Genomic DNA, 17,237 nt, shown 5'->3' on the forward strand with positions numbered 1-17,237 from the left:
ATATAGATAATGCGAAGCTACATGACAAGTTACATAATAGATTTGTATAACTTATACAACTATGGTATTCAGTATCTATGTGTTTTTAATTGTAAGATATGCAAAATATATAATGTGTAAAATAATAAATTCAAATAACAAAGTTGACTAGAAGAAACACATTAGTTAATAGCAAATGCTAACATGGTTATCTAATATAATGTGATAACACATGAACTAAATACAATAAGTTCATCAAATAAATTAAGATGGCATACACATGACAACACAAATTAGATATATAACTATGTACAATAAGCTAATGAAATAAGTTAGTTAGCATTTTTTTGTGGACGGAGGTAGTAATTTAGAATAGAGGGAGTATATAAGTTACACAATACAACTTATGTACATAAGTTACCGAAATAATATATTAGTGTATATACAAAGTTGTGCTTTTATAAAAGTTATTCTATTAGCAGAATAGGTTAGCAACATAACTTAGCAGAATAAGTTAAGATCATAATTACATGTTATAAGTTAATATACATAAATTGCTACTAAAAAATAAAATTCTTCGAAATATATGGAATTGGGGTCTAGTTTTGTTCGTCTTGTCATGTTGAACACACCGATGCAGATCGTTACATCTGGAATGGACGAAGGTCCGTAGAAATGGATTTGGGGCTCCAAAAATGCATTGACTTAGAGTTGGACGTGGAGTAAAAAAACGAGTGGGGGAAGTGTGCAACAAAAATAAATTACATAAAATCAGACAATATACCAGCTGCGCTGTGGATATATATATGTATACTTCACGGGTCGCATTGCTAGTTCAGGGGAAACGGAAAGTTGATAAAGATTTTTACGGGTTGTCTCCTTGCTAGTTCAGAGAAAAAAAAAGAGAAACAAATAAATAAAATTGATCAGATTGTTCCAGGGACGGTACTACCGTACAACTATTTCTTTTCTTCAGCAACAATTCGACCAACAGCGCATTTCCCCCTCCCCGTTCCATTATTAATATTTGGGCCCCTCTAATTTCTGTCCCATGAGCTATGACTATCCAGCTACTGTATCTCTCTCTCTCTCTCTCTCTCTCTCTCTCTCTCTCTCATCCAGAACCAGAATCGAATCGAAGGCAAATTAAACCAATATAGACACAGCCTTACCTTGCCCTAATAATGTCTCTTCCTCCATTCCTCAAACAATAAAATATCTCCAGATAGCTAGGCGACCTGCTGCACGCATGGAGGAGGAGCTGCCTGCTCTTGCCAGTGGCTCAAAGGCGGCCACCACGACGCCTTTCTACCTCGCCTTAGATCACAGAGCTTCGGCCACTTCATCTTCACCGCCGGCGGAGGCGCCAACACCGCCGCCGCCTTCCGCCGTCTCAGATCCTTCTAGACAGTCCAACAGCGAGAGGGGATCCGAAATAATCAAAGCCAAGATCATGTCTCACCCTCTCTATCCTGCTCTCTTGAGAGCCTTCATAGACTGCCGGAAGGTATGCGCGCAGATTTCCACGAGATATACAATTCTATAGCTAATTTCGTGATTGACAGATGGAGAAAGCATGGTTTCTTGATTTTTATGTGCTCTCCGTCCTTATGTAGTCTCCAATTTTCATGTGGAAAAATCTCTTTGTATTTTTGTTGATTGATTGAGGTTGGAGCGCCGCCGGAGACTGTCGGCCGGCTTTCCGCCCTCGCCGATGAGGTCGAAATGAACTCAGACGACAGACAAGAACAGCGACCAGCAGACCCAGAGCTCGATCAGTTCATGGTATAGCAACATATATGTACATATCAGCACGTAGTAACTAATTAATTTCTGGATTTTCTGATTGTGTATATCTGGGCTGAAACAATGGATCTACCTGATGTGTTTGTGTGTGCAGGAGATCTATTGTCACATGTTGGTAAGGTACAGACAGGAGCTCACAAGACCAATCCAGGAAGCCGACGAATTCTTCAGAAGCATGGAGGCCCAGATCGATTCATTTTCGTTAGGTGATTATGCTTAATAAACTGTTACTCTTGCGATATTTTTCTGGGTGTCAGATTTGGAAGTAGCCGTAGTACTACTGACTGTTGCAGTGCAGGTATCCTAGTACATGATTATTTGCCAGAAAACATTTATTTGGCGCCGTAGCATTCCTGCTTGTGGTGTGTTATCTATGCACACACTCATAACTTAGCAGTAACATGAACAAATTTTCCAGCTGCGCGACAAAGATAAAGAGTATTAATTGGTGGCAATGCAAAATCTTTGGTGAATATAAGTGTGTACACATGAAAAGAAAAGGGGAGTAACTGATGGTTTTTGTGTGAACTATGAGAAGGAGTATCTAACTAAGCCTTAAGAATGAATGAATTGGTAGCTAGCTAGAGCAGCCAGGAGAGGAGCTCTTAAATTCATGAGAGACCTTTTGCCTCCAACAATCGGTTGTGTAGAGTAGAAGCCTATAGTACTTTTCTACTGTTTCAGATACTCCAATCTTCATGCAATGGCGGAGGATGGGCGGTGAAAAATGAGGTGCGCGGCTCTTGTTAGAGCTCCGTCCTTTGCCTCCATTAGTGGGGGCAACAGCTTGGAAAAACACATATGCATATGATGCCAGAGGATAGGGAAGGGCCTGGGGTCTAGGCTAGCTATACGGGCGGCTGGCTCCATGATGTATGTCTGCACAACATGTTTTACACACATTCACTTCGTTCTTGATCTAACCACCTGCTGCTTAATTAAATTCTTGCTGAATTTGTTGTTGCGCTGAACTTAATACGACACACACCAAGCACCGCCAGGTAGATTCTGATTAATTAACTAGTTAGCTCTGTTAGCTGTTGCAAGCATGCACTGCAAACTTTATTGATTGATTGGTTTGCATCCAGATTAGTTAGTAAGCACCATGCATCTACCGATGGTAGGGGTTCTATGTATCCCACTGTTCACCCTGTCGGAACCCTGTGGCCTCGTTGTCTGCTGAGGACGGCTCTGGGTGGCATGTGGAGAGACTAACGGCGCCCCAGGAGAATGGGGGTCCTCGATCTGGCCCTCGCGGCTGCAGGCCGCATGCATGCTGGATCGCTGGGGGCTGCGGCTGCTGCCTGCACCCTGCACCCTGTAGGCAGTAGCAGCATCCACAGCATCATCGTCAGCACCATGCCCGGCTATACCCCTCTCTGAAACTGATGATCCGGCCAGCTGTTGTTTCTAACTGTACACCCTTACTGTGCCGCTGCTGCTGGTGTTCGTCACGGCCGGGGGTTGGAACCCACGTCGCCAAAGTGACTGACAGATGTACAGTAGATGCGCCCAGGGCTTCACTACCTCTTGTCGATCGGTCTCTAGCTAGGTGGTGGATCCATTCCCTGCCCTCTGCTGGGTCCTTCTTCAAGCGCGCGCCGTCCGATCGGCGTGGTCGTCTGGACGATCGCGACGCCGATCGAGAGCTAGCCCCACTCTTCTCTGCTAGCTGATAGATGATAACCATATGCGTGTCGATCGATAAATACTGACATATATATATATATATATATATATATATACACCGCCGTGCGCCGTGCTTTCGATCAGCTTGCATTGCATGTCTGCATGGCGGCACGTACATCACAGCATAAGGTACTAGCTCACTTGGCACGTGAGTCTCGTCAGGGTCCTGGACAAGGATGGCGTCCGCCATGCCATGGCATGCATGCCACCAGCGGCCAGCCTGCTAATCTCTGTGTGCTCGTACTGCATGGGCATGTGAGGGCCTCTGATTGTAGCGTGGCTAATTATTGGATAGCTTTCCGTGAGTGACAGGGAGTACGTAGGGCTAGCTTAAGTCGGAAGAGATGATGACTTTGCTGTTGAACGGTGCTGGTGGTGGGGTGTACATGTTTCATGAGTAGTAGATCAATTAACTTGGGATAACTACATCACTGCGACATTGTATCGTACGTGCATCCTACATACATGTGCTCTATACTGCTAGCTAGGGCTAGTCTGAAGTTTACATATGGGCCTTTCAACTACTTGGCTTGCTTTTTACTACTAGTGGTATGGTACTATGGTACAACTCTACAAATCTGATAACAACACAATGCTAATAACACTTAATTTGTCGTTCAAGTCCAAAAATCTGAACTGTTTTTCCTATTCTGAAAGGAATGGTACAGTTCCTGACCAGGAATCCTAAGAGGGGAAATGTTGAATAACGAATTTTAGGTCCCTCACTTGAAAACTATCCCATGTACTGTTCACACTAAAACTTTGCTCAAAGACAAACCTAATTTAAACCAAGTGCTAAAAGGTTTGTTTATAGTGTTTTACCCCCCATCACAAAGAGCTCTGCAACCTAGAGTGTAGTCCTATTAGTAAGTAGACTATCAAAGTACTCTAGGATTATAAGTGAATACAATAGAACTCAAGCAAGTGTGAAAACAAAAATGTGGTAAGTAATGAGATGAGAAAAAAGGGTGCAAGCACACCACGAAGGTTTATCTGATGGTATTGCTCAACAAAACCCCACCCATAGACAATGAATCTCGACCAAGGACATTATTCTCCCGGTTGCCAAGGCTCTCTCCTGGTCAAGACCTTAGGCTATATGCCACAAAGACTCTGCCAAGATGGTTAAGCCAGTCACTAAAAAAGCAAGCCTCTCATTTTGTCACTTGACACTTATTCACTATGGAGTTTGATCTAGCAAGGAACAAAGGGGCCTCATCGTCCTTGCATAAGATCTTGTACTACTCCATACAAAGGCAAAGGGCCAGCAAGGATGTCGTCGGACCATAAAGGACCCAAGGCTACCTTGGGTACAAACGTACAACTATGGTTCACCGTAGAACCAATAACAACTTGAGATCACTCTATCATACTAGGCTCATACCATTACTCTCTCTCTCTCTCATGCATGTACTAATACCCTTGGATGATCACTTTACCACTTTTATAGTTTGGAGCTCTTCTCAAGTGTATATGCTTGCCTCTGGCCTCCAGCAACTTGAGCAACCAAATGAATGCATGGATAGGGGTATAAATTGACCAGTCAACCAAAAGTAGCCATTGTCCAATGGTCAAATGTACTCACAGAGTGATCCTATGGTCACTCTTGTGTATACACCGGATCATCTGAGGTGTACAACTTCTCGTCAACTAGTCATCGGACACAGTCTCAAAGTTACGTGAAACTCATGTAGTATTGTATGATGTTCACATTCTAATCACAAGTACATCTGGTTAGCTCTTCAAATCATGCCACATCAGCTATATGGCCATAAGTTACAATGCGAAACTCTAGTGCATGTTCCTTTGTTCTGCATAGGATCATTTGGTGTATAAACATCAAGATCTTAAACTCTTGCCTTCTATGGGACATTATAATACATTGGTGCTTCGTCTGATGCTACCACGAAATCACCTGCATGTGCATTTTGCACACTTCTCCTTAAGCACTATGCAAAAGTCTAATCTTTGTATTTTTGCTCACTAGATTATCAAGAATCTTGAACACTTTTACTTTGAAGTATAGCAAACTCTAGTGCTTGTAGTTTTGTTCACATCAAACATATGATGTACACAATTTCTATAAGTCTTTTCCTGTTTTGCTTACATCTTCGTCATAACTTCATGGATTTCTCTTGCATTGCACCCTTATGACCTGTTAAGCACATTCTTGACAAATATGTTAGTCTTAATGACTAATGTTGTTACTTATAACAAAAATCATGAAGCATGGTTGAGGGCCATAACTTTGCACAATTGATAGTTTCAGGTGCTTAATTTAGAATTTTGGTGTGGTTTCTTGTCCCTTTGGCTTAGAGTGATACCTATGTTGTGAGTTGAAAAGGTAGTAGGCAATAGTTTGATGTTGCAGTTAGGCAACAATCACAACAGCAGTCCTCGAGCAGCAAGAGGGCAAGTGTGCTAGGTGAGGGAGAAAAAGCAATAATGGCACTAAAATGTCGAACTAGCGAGGAGGTGAGTGGGTGGCTGGCAGAGATCCAATCACCGGACTCTGTAGAAGACAAGATGGGAAAGGCAGACTGGAGTAAGGCATGGAAGGAATGGAAAATGAGAAAATGAACTGATGATCTAGATGCCAATCTAACATTTGTATGTGTTGAGTGTAAGTTACAATATTTTTAGTCAAATCAGTAAAATGAAGTATAACATCCTCTATTTAAAGCTAATGACAGATAATCATGTCTCATCCAAGTTCCCACTACTTATTCAGAAAAATTGACGCCGGTGATGGGTGCTTCAGCCTTGGGTGCCTTCTAATATGAAACAACTGGTAGTTTGGTACACATAAAAGAAATATTTAATTTGATAAGTATTGTACAAAATGTGCTTAGAAGGTTTTCACAATATATGTTTATATATATGGTTATAAACTTGTCAGCGTATATGATTATAAGAATCATGGTTTTGAAATCTCATATTCTAGATTGATTCTTATACAAAACATTCTAAGTAAAATCCAACAAATTAAGACTCTAATAAAGAAACAGTATTTGAGAAATAGCCTAGCTCCCGGTCCCAATGGCCGCGTATGGCCTAAACAATTGGTTCTTTAGAATACATATATATCCAGTGGCGGAGCTCGCTTGAAACTATAGGTGGGGCGGATAAAAGCGATGAATATAACTGGTAGTATAAAATATCATGTACACACATAACACATTTGTCGAGTTCAAAAAAAATAAAATTCTAAATGGCTAATAAATGGCAAATATAAGTATTAAATGTAGTACTTTCCCATTCAAAGGTAGCAGTTTGTAGAAAAGAGCTAACAGAACCAAGATACCAATTTAAGAACAAATGAGTTAGTGTATGATATATGTGCTAAATATATTTAAAAGCAGTGCATAAGTATATAATAACTAAGATATATAATACATATACTGCTCAATTGTGCATTTTGCGTCTTATCTATGGCCACGTTGTATAATATTTTTTTAGGAAACGTTGTACAATAAATGAGATTGAATCATAACAGCATATCAGGATTGTTGGGTCTCCTCATCGTGGCTAGCTGGGGCAGCTGCCCCACTGTGCCGCATGGGGAGCTCCGCCTCTGTATATATCAGTATTTGATAAAGAAACAGTATTTGAGAAATAGGTCAGGGCTTTGCAGAGGCCGAATAAGTCACCTAGCGGTTTGGGGGTACCGTTCTTTAGAAAAAAAAAAAAACACACACACACACACACACACACACATATATATATATATATATATATATATATATATATATATATATATGCACTGCGGTTCGAGGCATCATCTTGACCACGAGCTCGCTCTCTGCATGCATGCATGATGTCTTTGTAAGTTGTAATACATGCATGGACGACTCACATATTGCAAATCATGGAACAGATGACAATGGCTATGAAGAAGGAGGCGGTTCCTCCGACGAAGACGAGCAAGAAACCGGCGACTTGGGCGGCCTGCCGGTCCCAGCTGAGACCGGCAGCCCGTCCGGGGAGGACAAGGAGCTGAAGAGCCGCCTCCTGAACAAGTACAGCGGCTACCTGAGCAGCCTCTGGAGGGAGCTCTCGAGGAAGAAGAAGAAAGGCAAGCTGCCGAGGGACGCGCGCCAGAAGCTCCTCCACTGGTGGCAGCTGCACTACAGATGGCCCTATCCCTCGGTACGCGCGTGTGTTAATTCCATGCACGTCGATCGATCAGTATCACTCGACCATGTCCATATTGTTGCCGGCGTCCATTGCAGCATGCATGACAACATGCACGTAAGATCATGCAATGCAACAGTTGATAATTAACGCATCACGCCGGTGCATGCATATGTATGTATGCAGGAGCTGGAGAAGGCGGCGCTGGCAGAGTCGACGGGGCTCGACGCGAAGCAGATCAACAACTGGTTCATCAACCAGCGGAAGCGCCACTGGAAGCCGGCGCCACCGACGATGGGGCTGGCCACAGGAGATTACAGGTTGGGCTCGCATGGCGGCGGCGGCGGCGGTTCTAGCAGCTCGGCCAACGCCGGTCTCCGCGTGGAGGGGCAGTACTTCACCGGCGGAAGCTCGTATCCCCGTGGCCCGTGAGGCCGTGTGACGATGCATGCATATGTCGCCTCTGGCTGAGCTCGTGAGGTGTCGACATGGATTGTTGTCCTGCATTCATATCAGCATTATACATACACATGCATACATACGTGATCATTTGGGTATAGATGGTGTGTGGACGTGTGGTGTTTCCTATACAGAAATTTGATGGTCTCCTTACTTGCATTGTTGTTGCTCATATACATACACACATCTATATATATGCAGCTAATTAATGCCAAAGTTATAAAGTTGTAACCTTATTATTAATTATTTGTCTCACTAACATGAGAGCAGTTGTACACTCATATGTATATCAGCATGCAATGCATGGATGTTCCTTCTGACAGATGTATGTCTAGCTAGCTATCGTTGGAACTCAATTGGAACAATATGGCCACGTACGCGATTGGATCAGGTTGCTAATGATCATGTTCTTCTTGAAGCAGTGCTGCTTGACAATTGTCAATATTTGTCAGCCTGTGCTTGTGTGTGCAGGAATGAGTTGCATTTTCATGCAACCATTTGCGGCAGCCAGCCTGGAGTGCAGGTGCAGCCGTCAAAGTGCAGTGGTGCAGTGTGCGAGCTGACTGTCAATGCAAGAGGGTCCCATGCTATGATCAGAAATTCAGAATCAGATGTTTGCAGAAGTTGCTGGTGTTCAGACAAGCGGCTTGAACCGACTACTGAACACACACAAAAAGGTACAAAATTAAAGTACAGAACACTTAGTCAAATGAGTTCAAAATTCAAGCATTATTATTTTAAAATTTCTTAGACATGAATATTCTTTGTTTTATGGAAGTCCTAAAACTTTATGAGATCGATAAGTATATCCGTTCCATTTTTAGAAAAACGAAAAGGTTCATACAAAAGGAAAGCATGTTTCATTCCTGTGGTAGAGTCATGGAGAAGTACTCAAGTTAAGCCCCTTTTTGAGATAAATATACTCACGTCATTTTAAGTGTAAACAAAATATTCATGAAGAAAGGAGCAAATTTAAACACATCTTAGTTTGGTGGTAGACACCCACCAGGTTTTAAATCATTGTGTTTATTACATTTTATGCACCTTTTAGTGTTTTTCATGTTAAAAGGCTGTACGAGCTTCTTTTCTCATGTTAAAAAAAATTCTAGCCACTTCTTCCTTACAATCATAAAAAAAAGAAATGTCATCCAAAGATAAGTGAATTAGATCATTGTATATAAGGGCGCCCTTGTCATAACTTTTTTTTTGTTAGGTAGAAATTCATGCTTAGAAATTTAGAATGTTATGAAGTCATGAAGCAGCCAAGGAAATGACGTTTTTCTTATGGAATACTAAAGTTCTTGAAATAGTTATTTGAGTATACTAGCTACTGCAAGATAGATGAGTAGAAATTTCCATATATATAGTTTTCACTATAATTAGGGGATGAAGAATGTACAATAGTAATATTGACAAAAGAAATGAAATACTGAATGAATGCTCTTAACTAATTTGATTTAGGGGTTCCTAATTGCATGTCACTAACCTACAGTACATTGTTAGCAACTACAAAAACTACCTTGCGCAATATGAAAGTTCTTTCAGCAATAAATTGAGCTTTTTTCTATACTCCACTCCATGACAAATAAATCTTGATATGTAAGAACATAAACAAAGTTGACAAAAAAACAATTTGTGGCTGACTACATTTTGCTCATAATATATTTACTATTATAGCAAAAGAATACTATTATGAAACTACTTTTATTTCAGGATATATCTCTCCTAAAATTCTGAATATCACCCAACTAACCTTAGTTTTACTAGAAATTTCTTTTGGGGCATTTATAAAAATATGAAACTTTGGTCCTTTGGTAAACTCTAATCATGATTGACTAATAGTAATTTTATTGTTTCTTCTATAAACTTCCCCACATCAGCCGTGTAAAAACTAGTGTAAATAACCCTATAATGTTTATCTGAATCACTTAGCTACACTATTACGAAAAAATAACCTAATGCCTAATAAGCTTCATCTAAATTGCCATGTGTATGCTATCACAAAAAATAATATATAGCAACCTCATGAATTTGCATCTAAATTAAAAATAATCGAAAGTAACATCTAGGTTTGTATATACATTGCCTACACATTTCATTATAAAATCCTAAAGTACTAATATAGGGTGAAATAGCACAAGGTATGCATATATGCGTAATGTGTGTCATCATCTAGACCATGTATGCAACAAACCCTAAGCATGGCTAACACAGTTGAAGCCAAGGCTTCAACTAAACGCATGTGAAACACACATGGAAGCAACATGAGAAGGGGAAAGTATGAATAGGGATGGAATATATATTAGCAAATTGGTGACTAAAATCTGTCACAACCAGATAAAGAGAGATAAGAATGTGTGTCTATATATATGAGTATAGTGTTTGAATACGAAACATGAGAGAGTTGTTTTAACTAAACACATGTCAACACACACATGTGTAGGTGCCATGCAAATGTGAAAACTACAAATTAAATGGGGATAGAGAAATATACAGATAAATTCATGGCTAAGGTCTAACAAAACTAGATAAAGATAAGAATTATATAATTATACAAGTTTTAACTTTGAAAATAAGTTACACATACGGAGTGTTACGTACACTATTGAAGCCACTGATTTTTTACAATCTTATCAAAACGTTCAACCAGTTTTGAAGTCAATAAATATATGTGCATATATGCATTTCAAACGGAAAAATGATACTCCCCCCGTCTTAAATATAAGGGTTCTAGTGTTTAAAATTTGTACCAAAATACAAAGTATTATATTCTGAACAAAATGTATGATTGAGTATCTCATTCAATCAAAGAATTAAAAGAACCGTAAAAAGATTCAGAAACTAGCTAAGCACACAGAAAAAACAATATGTAGCCATTCATTCCCGTTTTTGTATTTGTTGTGAACTTGTGATACATACAGCTTGCATGTGCATATATAAATACCACGATCGAGTCGATAATAAAGATACATACATATAGATCAATTTGATCAGGCCCTTATTCCTCTCATGAGAGTAGTTACCCGGATGGGATCGAGTAAAATAAATATTATTTCCGGATTTCCCGCCATATATAGGCACCGTATTTCCCGCCATATATATATGCATGATTTGAACGTGCACGCACTGCTGTCACACTTTAATGTTGAGCACCAGGGGCGCGTCGTCCTTGTCGACGGTGAATGTCTGGGAGACCTTGCCGGTGGGGGTGGTCACGTCGACGTGGTACTCGCCGTGGTGGCCGCGGAACTTGTACTCGCCGTTCTCGTCGGCGTGGCCGTGCGAGTGCGTGAGCCACTCGCGCTTGAGCTGCAGCAGCCGGCGGCCTGCCTCGTTGACCTGCCCCTCGGCGTCGACGAGGTGCGCGTCGTCGCGGCTCATGAAGAGCTCCCAGAACCCCCAGAGCATGACGCCCTCCACGGCCGGGTGCGCGTACGCCTCCCGCAGCATCACCTCCAGGTCGTCGGCGCGCACGTGCTCGTTCGCCGACGACACGTCCACCTCCGTGAACCAGATCGGCAGGCCGAGCACGGCGAGCCGGTCGAGCACGGAGCGGATCACCGGCCCCACCGGGTTGCTGACGTGGCCCTGCAGCCCGACGCCGCCCACCGGCGCGCCCTGCTCCTGCAGCCCGACGATCTGCTGGATGTAGGCCTCCGGCGTGGCGTGGGTGTCGCACATGCCCTCCACGTTGTAGTCGTTGACGAAGAGCAGCGCGTCCGGGTCGAGCTCGCTGGCCGTCTTGAACATGGCGGCGCGGATGTCCTTGCCGAGCTTGTCCTGGTAGAAGGACCCGTGCAGCATCTCGTTGTTGACGTCGTAGTGCTTGAACTTGCCCTTGTACCGGGTGAGCAGCCCGTTGATGCGGCTGCTCACGGCGGCGGACAGGTCGTCGGTGGACAGCGTCTTCACCCACTGCTGCACGGCGCTGTCCACCTCCCAGAAGATGCAGTGCCCGCGCACGCACATGCCGTGGTCGGAGCAGAGGCGGAGGAGGTCGTCGGCGTCGGCGTAGTTCATCTGCCCGCGCTGCGGCTCCGTCCAGTACCACTTGAGCTCGTTGCCGAACACCGCCCAGTTGAAGTTCTTGGTGAAGAAGTCGACGAAGTCCTCGTTGTCCATGTTGGTGCGCATGATGCAGGCGCCCAGCGGGAAGCTGTTGGACACCTGGCGCACGCGCACCTCCACGCCGTCGGCGGCGTCCTTGACGGCGGCGGCGGCCCCGTCGGCGCCCGTCGTCACCTTGAGCACCACGTCCCGCTTGCGCACCTTGTCGGTGAGCCGCCTCAGGTGCTTGACGCGGGCCTTCCGGTCGACCGGGAACACCTGGAGCCCCGCGACCATGAGGTCGACGCCGGCGTCGGGGCCCTGGACGTACACCATGACGCGCGACGCCGGCTTCGTCTCGACGCGGAGCGCTCCGCCGACCTCGTACCAGCGCTCGTCGCGCGCCATGACCTGGCCGCCGTTGATCCACTGGCTGTCGACGGCGAAGGCGATGTTGATGGTCTGCGGCGCCGCCGCGCCGCCGACGCGGACCCAGGCGGAGACCTGGTACGTGGCGTAGAGCGTGAGCTTGTCGGTGATGATCTGCGCGGGGCCCATCCACGTCTGCGTGCGGTTGGTGACGTGGATGTGCTTGCCGTTGAGCGGCTCGTCGCCCAGCGCCAGGGAGTCCTGCGCCATGGGCGGCAGCACCCGCGGCCCGCCGTCGTGGACGGACAGCGTGCACGGGCCCAGCGGGAACCACCCGTTCAGCCCGTCGTCCAGGTTGCAGTTCTGGATGATGTTGGCGCCGTACTCAAGATTCTGCACCACAGCAGCAACCAGATTAAGTAGATTGCGTTGCGTCATCCAATCCAAGACATGGAAAGATTTTTAGTATCTGGCACACTACTGTCATATTCAGAGAAACGTGAAGAAACATGCACGTATCGCAGCAGATTTGCCGCACGGCAATGTACTGAACTGTCATGGTGAATGCAAATCCCGAGGACATTGTGTTCAAATCACCTCGAAGTCCGGTGCCGGCGCCGGCGGTGCCTTCTGCGCGTGCTTCACCACCAAGCTGTCGAGCAGCACGTCGACGCCGGCCGGCGGCCCTTCGATGTAGATGGACGCCTTGGCCACCGTGCTGTTGAGCAGGATCTTCCCTTGCAGCTGCACCCACTCCTTGTCCGACACCTGCGACCTGCACAGCACACCGCCATTATTCCTCCGTCAGAGAGAGCGCGCGAAACTCAACGCACCGTTCACGACCCCCCCCCCCCGGCGGCGAGAAGGAAACCCAAACTTACTTGCCGATGCCGAGGTACTGCTGCCTGCCGTCGGCAGTCTGCACGCCGAGCGTGGCGCGCACCTCGCACGGCGCCACGGCCGCCGCCGACGAGTGGAGGCGCACGGTGGCCGTGGCCTCGTAGAGCAGCTTGCGCTGGAGGCGCGCCGTGACGTCCTGCTGCACGCCGTTCCACGTGTCGGTCCGCCCCGTGGCGGCCACGAAGTACTTGCCGTTGGCCGGGAGCACCTTGCCGTCGTCCAGCGAGTCGTGCAGCTCGATCTTGCACCCGTTCCCGGCCCAGTTGTCAAGCCCGTCGTCGAACTCCGGGTTCAGGATGATGTTGTCGTCGCCGGCGCCGTCGCCAACCACCACGACGAGCCCCGCCGCGTCGTCGCCGCCGATCGCCGCCATTGTTATATATCGCAGTGAAGTCTCGAGCGCCGACCGATCGAGCTTACTACGACTTGATCTGCTACCAGTTGGTTACTCGAGCTGGCTGGTTAATGATCTGCTGATGAGGCGAATGCCACGCAGTGATCACGTATATATACAGAGATCGATATGATCCTGCGAAATGCGCGTGGCGCCTGGCTGGGATTGCAAGCTACGTAGAGGAGAAATAATTGGCATCGATCGCTGGATGGATCGGTTTCTTCGTTTGGCCTTGACGAACACTTGATCTGCCTCTGGCTCGTGGTTAACGACGCCATATCCACAGACGATCTGCCTTGGACCGGATGGTTGCTTCAGCTTAGGGGTTGAATTACCAGGCGCAACGCGACATAATCCAATCCATCTGCATGATCGATCCCAATTCTTGCACCGCAATATACGGCTCTCGTTTTCCATGGAAGGCTGGAAGGAAGTGCTCCGATCGATCCGTGTATGGATGGACGAGCGCAGCAGCCTGCGCGTTGGAGTTGGAGTGAAGGCAGGAGCGGGCTGAAGATTGACGAAACACACTGGCGCCAGTGGCTCCTCCACCGGCTCCTGTAAGCAAAGCGCACCGAAGGGCCGGGGGTCGGGTGATTAGCTAGATTGCGTTTGAGCGAATGGGGATTAAGAGCGGGAAGATCACGGCAAGGCGGCTTCGCATGTGGAGAACGGCGCGGCCGCGCGCATGCTATTGCTAAAACTGGATGTGCGGGGGCGGTTGGGACGTCGCCGTCGCTGGGAAAGACGGGGCATCGCCGGGCTGCCATTGGCTTGCTGGAGCAGCGAGCATACTATAACGGGAGACGGGGAGACTTGGCTTGCTGACACAGTTTTGTGTTGCGAGTAGAACAGTGGATGTGAGAGGAAAAGATGGTGCGGGTTCAGCTCTCGAATCTCGATGACGAATGGAGCTTTCGGTTGCAGATCCGGCCCATGCAGTAGCGGACGTGTCGATCGGCCTGCATGGCCGCGGGCTGAGAGGGTCACTGAATGGGCTGCGCCTATTAGGCCAGAAGATGCACGTGTACGAGCAGCATCGAGTTTTGTGGACTTTCAGCCCTTTTTTATTTGCTCCCGTCTAGTTTGGTTGATAGTATTTTTAGCAATGACTTATCAACCAAACGAACACACTAGTTGAAGGACAAAATGCCTCGTTTGTACATTTGAGAAATAGAGTTATACTTCAATCCACCTCAATACACGTGGATAGTGGCGTATTCAGGATAAGGATAAAAGAGAGGCTAAATAGTGAGCATTTAGAATTAATAAGGATTTAAAATTAATTAACACTGATTGATGAACACATAAGACTTTAGGGGGGGAGCTAGAGTCCATCTGCGTCCCTTTGGATCCGCCCCTACACGTGGACTAGGATAAATACTACAGAATATCTAAATAAGGCCTATAATAGATTTTGAATGAGCCAACCTAAAGACATGTTTGGGAGGTTGAATGCCTGCAGCATTGCAAAGATATATTTGGTAAAAAGACATGTTTTGATGCACAAACAATAGATACTTTAAGCAAAGTTGATCGAGAGTACTTGGAGTAGATAGAGAATAATAGGAGATGATTTGGATGAGACAGACTTCAAATAGAGTCAATATTGAAATTTAAAGTGCACCAAATCAATTGATCAAGACCACTGGATTATCCAATGGCACTGTGCCATGCTTAGTGTTACTCATTCGATGATATAGTGAAGGGTCCTAAGTGGATCAGCGGATGGTCTGGTGTCAATATGTAAAGTGGAAGTTCATCTTGGACATGCTTTGCTTGAGTGAACAATATCAGCGATAATGTGCAATGTCTAGTTCAAAGTTGGACATGCTTACTATTGTGCACCATATGATCTGCTATGTACCTTGGTGTTCACAAATTATCATGCGGTGAGGAATTTTTTTTGGTGAATCTTCAACAGTTATCATTGTAAAATGGTGGAAATGGAAGCACATATGATTCGATGCCTCTTAGTGATCAAGGCCCTATGGATCATCTAGTGGTGCTTTCTGTCGGTGTCGGAATCCACCAGCTAGTAAATTTGTGTGATTACGCATTTAGGCTCAGATGGTGAGCTAAGGTGGGCACAGTTGTGGAGCTAGAGCAAATTCAAGGGGTGCATTTGCCTTGTGGGTGCGTAGACTTTTATCGTGAGGGTGCGAATATGGTAAAAATTTAGACATTATTATTATTTTTTAAATTTTTGTGGGTGTGGACGCACCCACAATTCACTATATACATCCGCCCCTGGGTGGGCACAAGGGTTTATACTGGTTTGGGCAGAATGTCCCTAGTCCAGTCATGGCGCTTCTGTGCTACCCAGTCTTTGTTGTTGGGGGTTACAAATGGGCGAGAGAGAGCTACCAAGTCTGTGTTTTGCTGGAGAACTGTGGTGTTCAGTGAGCTTATTCAAGAAGGGTCTCAAGGTCTCCCTTTTATAGCTCAACCAAGGAGCCTTGGGGTACACGCTGAAGGAGGAAGAAAGACAGAGGAAAAGAAGAAAAAGGAAAACAGGGACACACGAGAGAAGGGCTTCTATGTCATGTCGCTCCCTATCTGCAGCCGAGGCCCATCGGACCAGTCAACGAGGATGGGGATTCCCCCCCCATGTAACCATGTCACTGTTGTGGCAACAACAATGGCGTGTTGTCCGCTCGTTTATGGTGCCCCACGCTGCTACGTTGCGTTGCGCGGCGCGGCCTGCGACTCGACCTACGATTCTTCCGATTGGCATCGTACACGACCTCAATGACATAGTGCTAGCCCGCCCTACCCTATTGTGGGTGTGCACCCCTAGATGTGGACTAACATAGTATAGTTGGTGTGAGGATGTGCTAACTCCTGTACGGCAGGACGATGCCATGGTATGGACCCTCCACGTGTGGGGTGGCCGTGGACGACCTGGGTTTGCCATGCGTCTAGGCATTTATTGCCTGACCCTAGATTAGGACGCGAGTCTCATCCCCTTTCCTGAATTGGGCCGGTTTGACGCCCTCAGTGATCGAGCAAGGTGAAACCTATTCTCCAGCAGCCACGCGGGCCAGGGCTCTCATCGGGGCCTTTCAAGATGATCTTGGGCTTCTCTTTCAAGGACACATGAACTTGTTTCGGCCATGTTCCTTGATCGCCTCCATGGCGTCGTTGGCCTGCTAAAGCCTTCCTTCCCGGGTATCCTAAATATTGATACCTGACACTTTCTTTAGCAGCTCTTTTTGGAACAATTGGATGCTCTCTCATGCCTATATATACGTTCTTTATATCATTTGGAGCCCTCTTGAATCCCTTGAAGGTTTACACTATTGGAGAGGCATTGAGAAAAAGGTTGGGCACTTCAAGTCAAGGAGAGTGCTTAGGATTGGTCTTAGTGTGCACCCTTTGTGCTCTTGGCTTGGAGTCTGATCAAGCGAAGATCAAATACTTGTTACTCTTTGAGTTTGGTAGCTGCTAAACGACCTAA

General features: G+C 45.8%; 2 protein-coding genes across 2 annotated transcripts; one reads left to right on the plus strand and one right to left on the minus strand.

Moving 5' to 3' along the window:
* Window positions 1,065–8,310, plus strand: LOC8054187 (homeobox protein knotted-1-like 4). The gene is made up of 5 exons (XM_002464047.2): window positions 1,065–1,486; window positions 1,648–1,764; window positions 1,880–1,991; window positions 7,352–7,623; window positions 7,795–8,310. The coding sequence occupies exons 1-5, from the start codon at window positions 1,229–1,231 to the stop codon at window positions 8,038–8,040; spliced, it is 1,005 nt and encodes a 334-aa protein (XP_002464092.1). The 5' UTR covers window positions 1,065–1,228; the 3' UTR covers window positions 8,041–8,310.
* On the minus strand, window positions 10,923–13,861 carry LOC8056729 (endo-1,4-beta-xylanase A). Its single transcript, XM_002466640.2, has 3 exons — window positions 13,365–13,861; window positions 13,081–13,258; window positions 10,923–12,876 (listed from the first exon to the last, which is right to left on the minus strand). The coding sequence occupies exons 1-3, from the start codon at window positions 13,754–13,756 to the stop codon at window positions 11,200–11,202; spliced, it is 2,247 nt and encodes a 748-aa protein (XP_002466685.1). The 5' UTR covers window positions 13,757–13,861; the 3' UTR covers window positions 10,923–11,199.

Source organism: Sorghum bicolor, chromosome 1 (assembly GCF_000003195.3).
Source record: "Sorghum bicolor cultivar BTx623 chromosome 1, Sorghum_bicolor_NCBIv3, whole genome shotgun sequence".
In the NCBI taxonomy this organism is placed as follows: domain Eukaryota; kingdom Viridiplantae; phylum Streptophyta; class Magnoliopsida; order Poales; family Poaceae; genus Sorghum; species Sorghum bicolor.

Excerpts from the sequence above, each read along its gene's own strand:
- LOC8054187 (XM_002464047.2), top strand. The coding sequence starts at position 1,229 with ATGGAGGAGGAGCTGCCTGCTCTTGCCAGTGGCTCAAAGGCGGCCACC. Across the intron at positions 1,487-1,647 it reads CCTTCATAGACTGCCGGAAG|GTTGGAGCGCCGCCGGAGAC; the intron begins GTATGCGCGCAG and ends TGATTGATTGAG. Across the intron at positions 7,624-7,794 it reads ACAGATGGCCCTATCCCTCG|GAGCTGGAGAAGGCGGCGCT; the intron begins GTACGCGCGTGT and ends GTATGTATGCAG.
- LOC8056729 (XM_002466640.2), bottom strand. The coding sequence starts at position 13,756 with ATGGCGGCGATCGGCGGCGACGACGCGGCGGGGCTCGTCGTGGTGGTT. Across the intron at positions 13,259-13,364 it reads CAGTACCTCGGCATCGGCAA|GTCGCAGGTGTCGGACAAGG; the intron begins GTAAGTTTGGGT and ends TGTGCTGTGCAG. Across the intron at positions 12,877-13,080 it reads CGCCGGCACCGGACTTCGAG|AATCTTGAGTACGGCGCCAA; the intron begins GTGATTTGAACA and ends GCTGTGGTGCAG.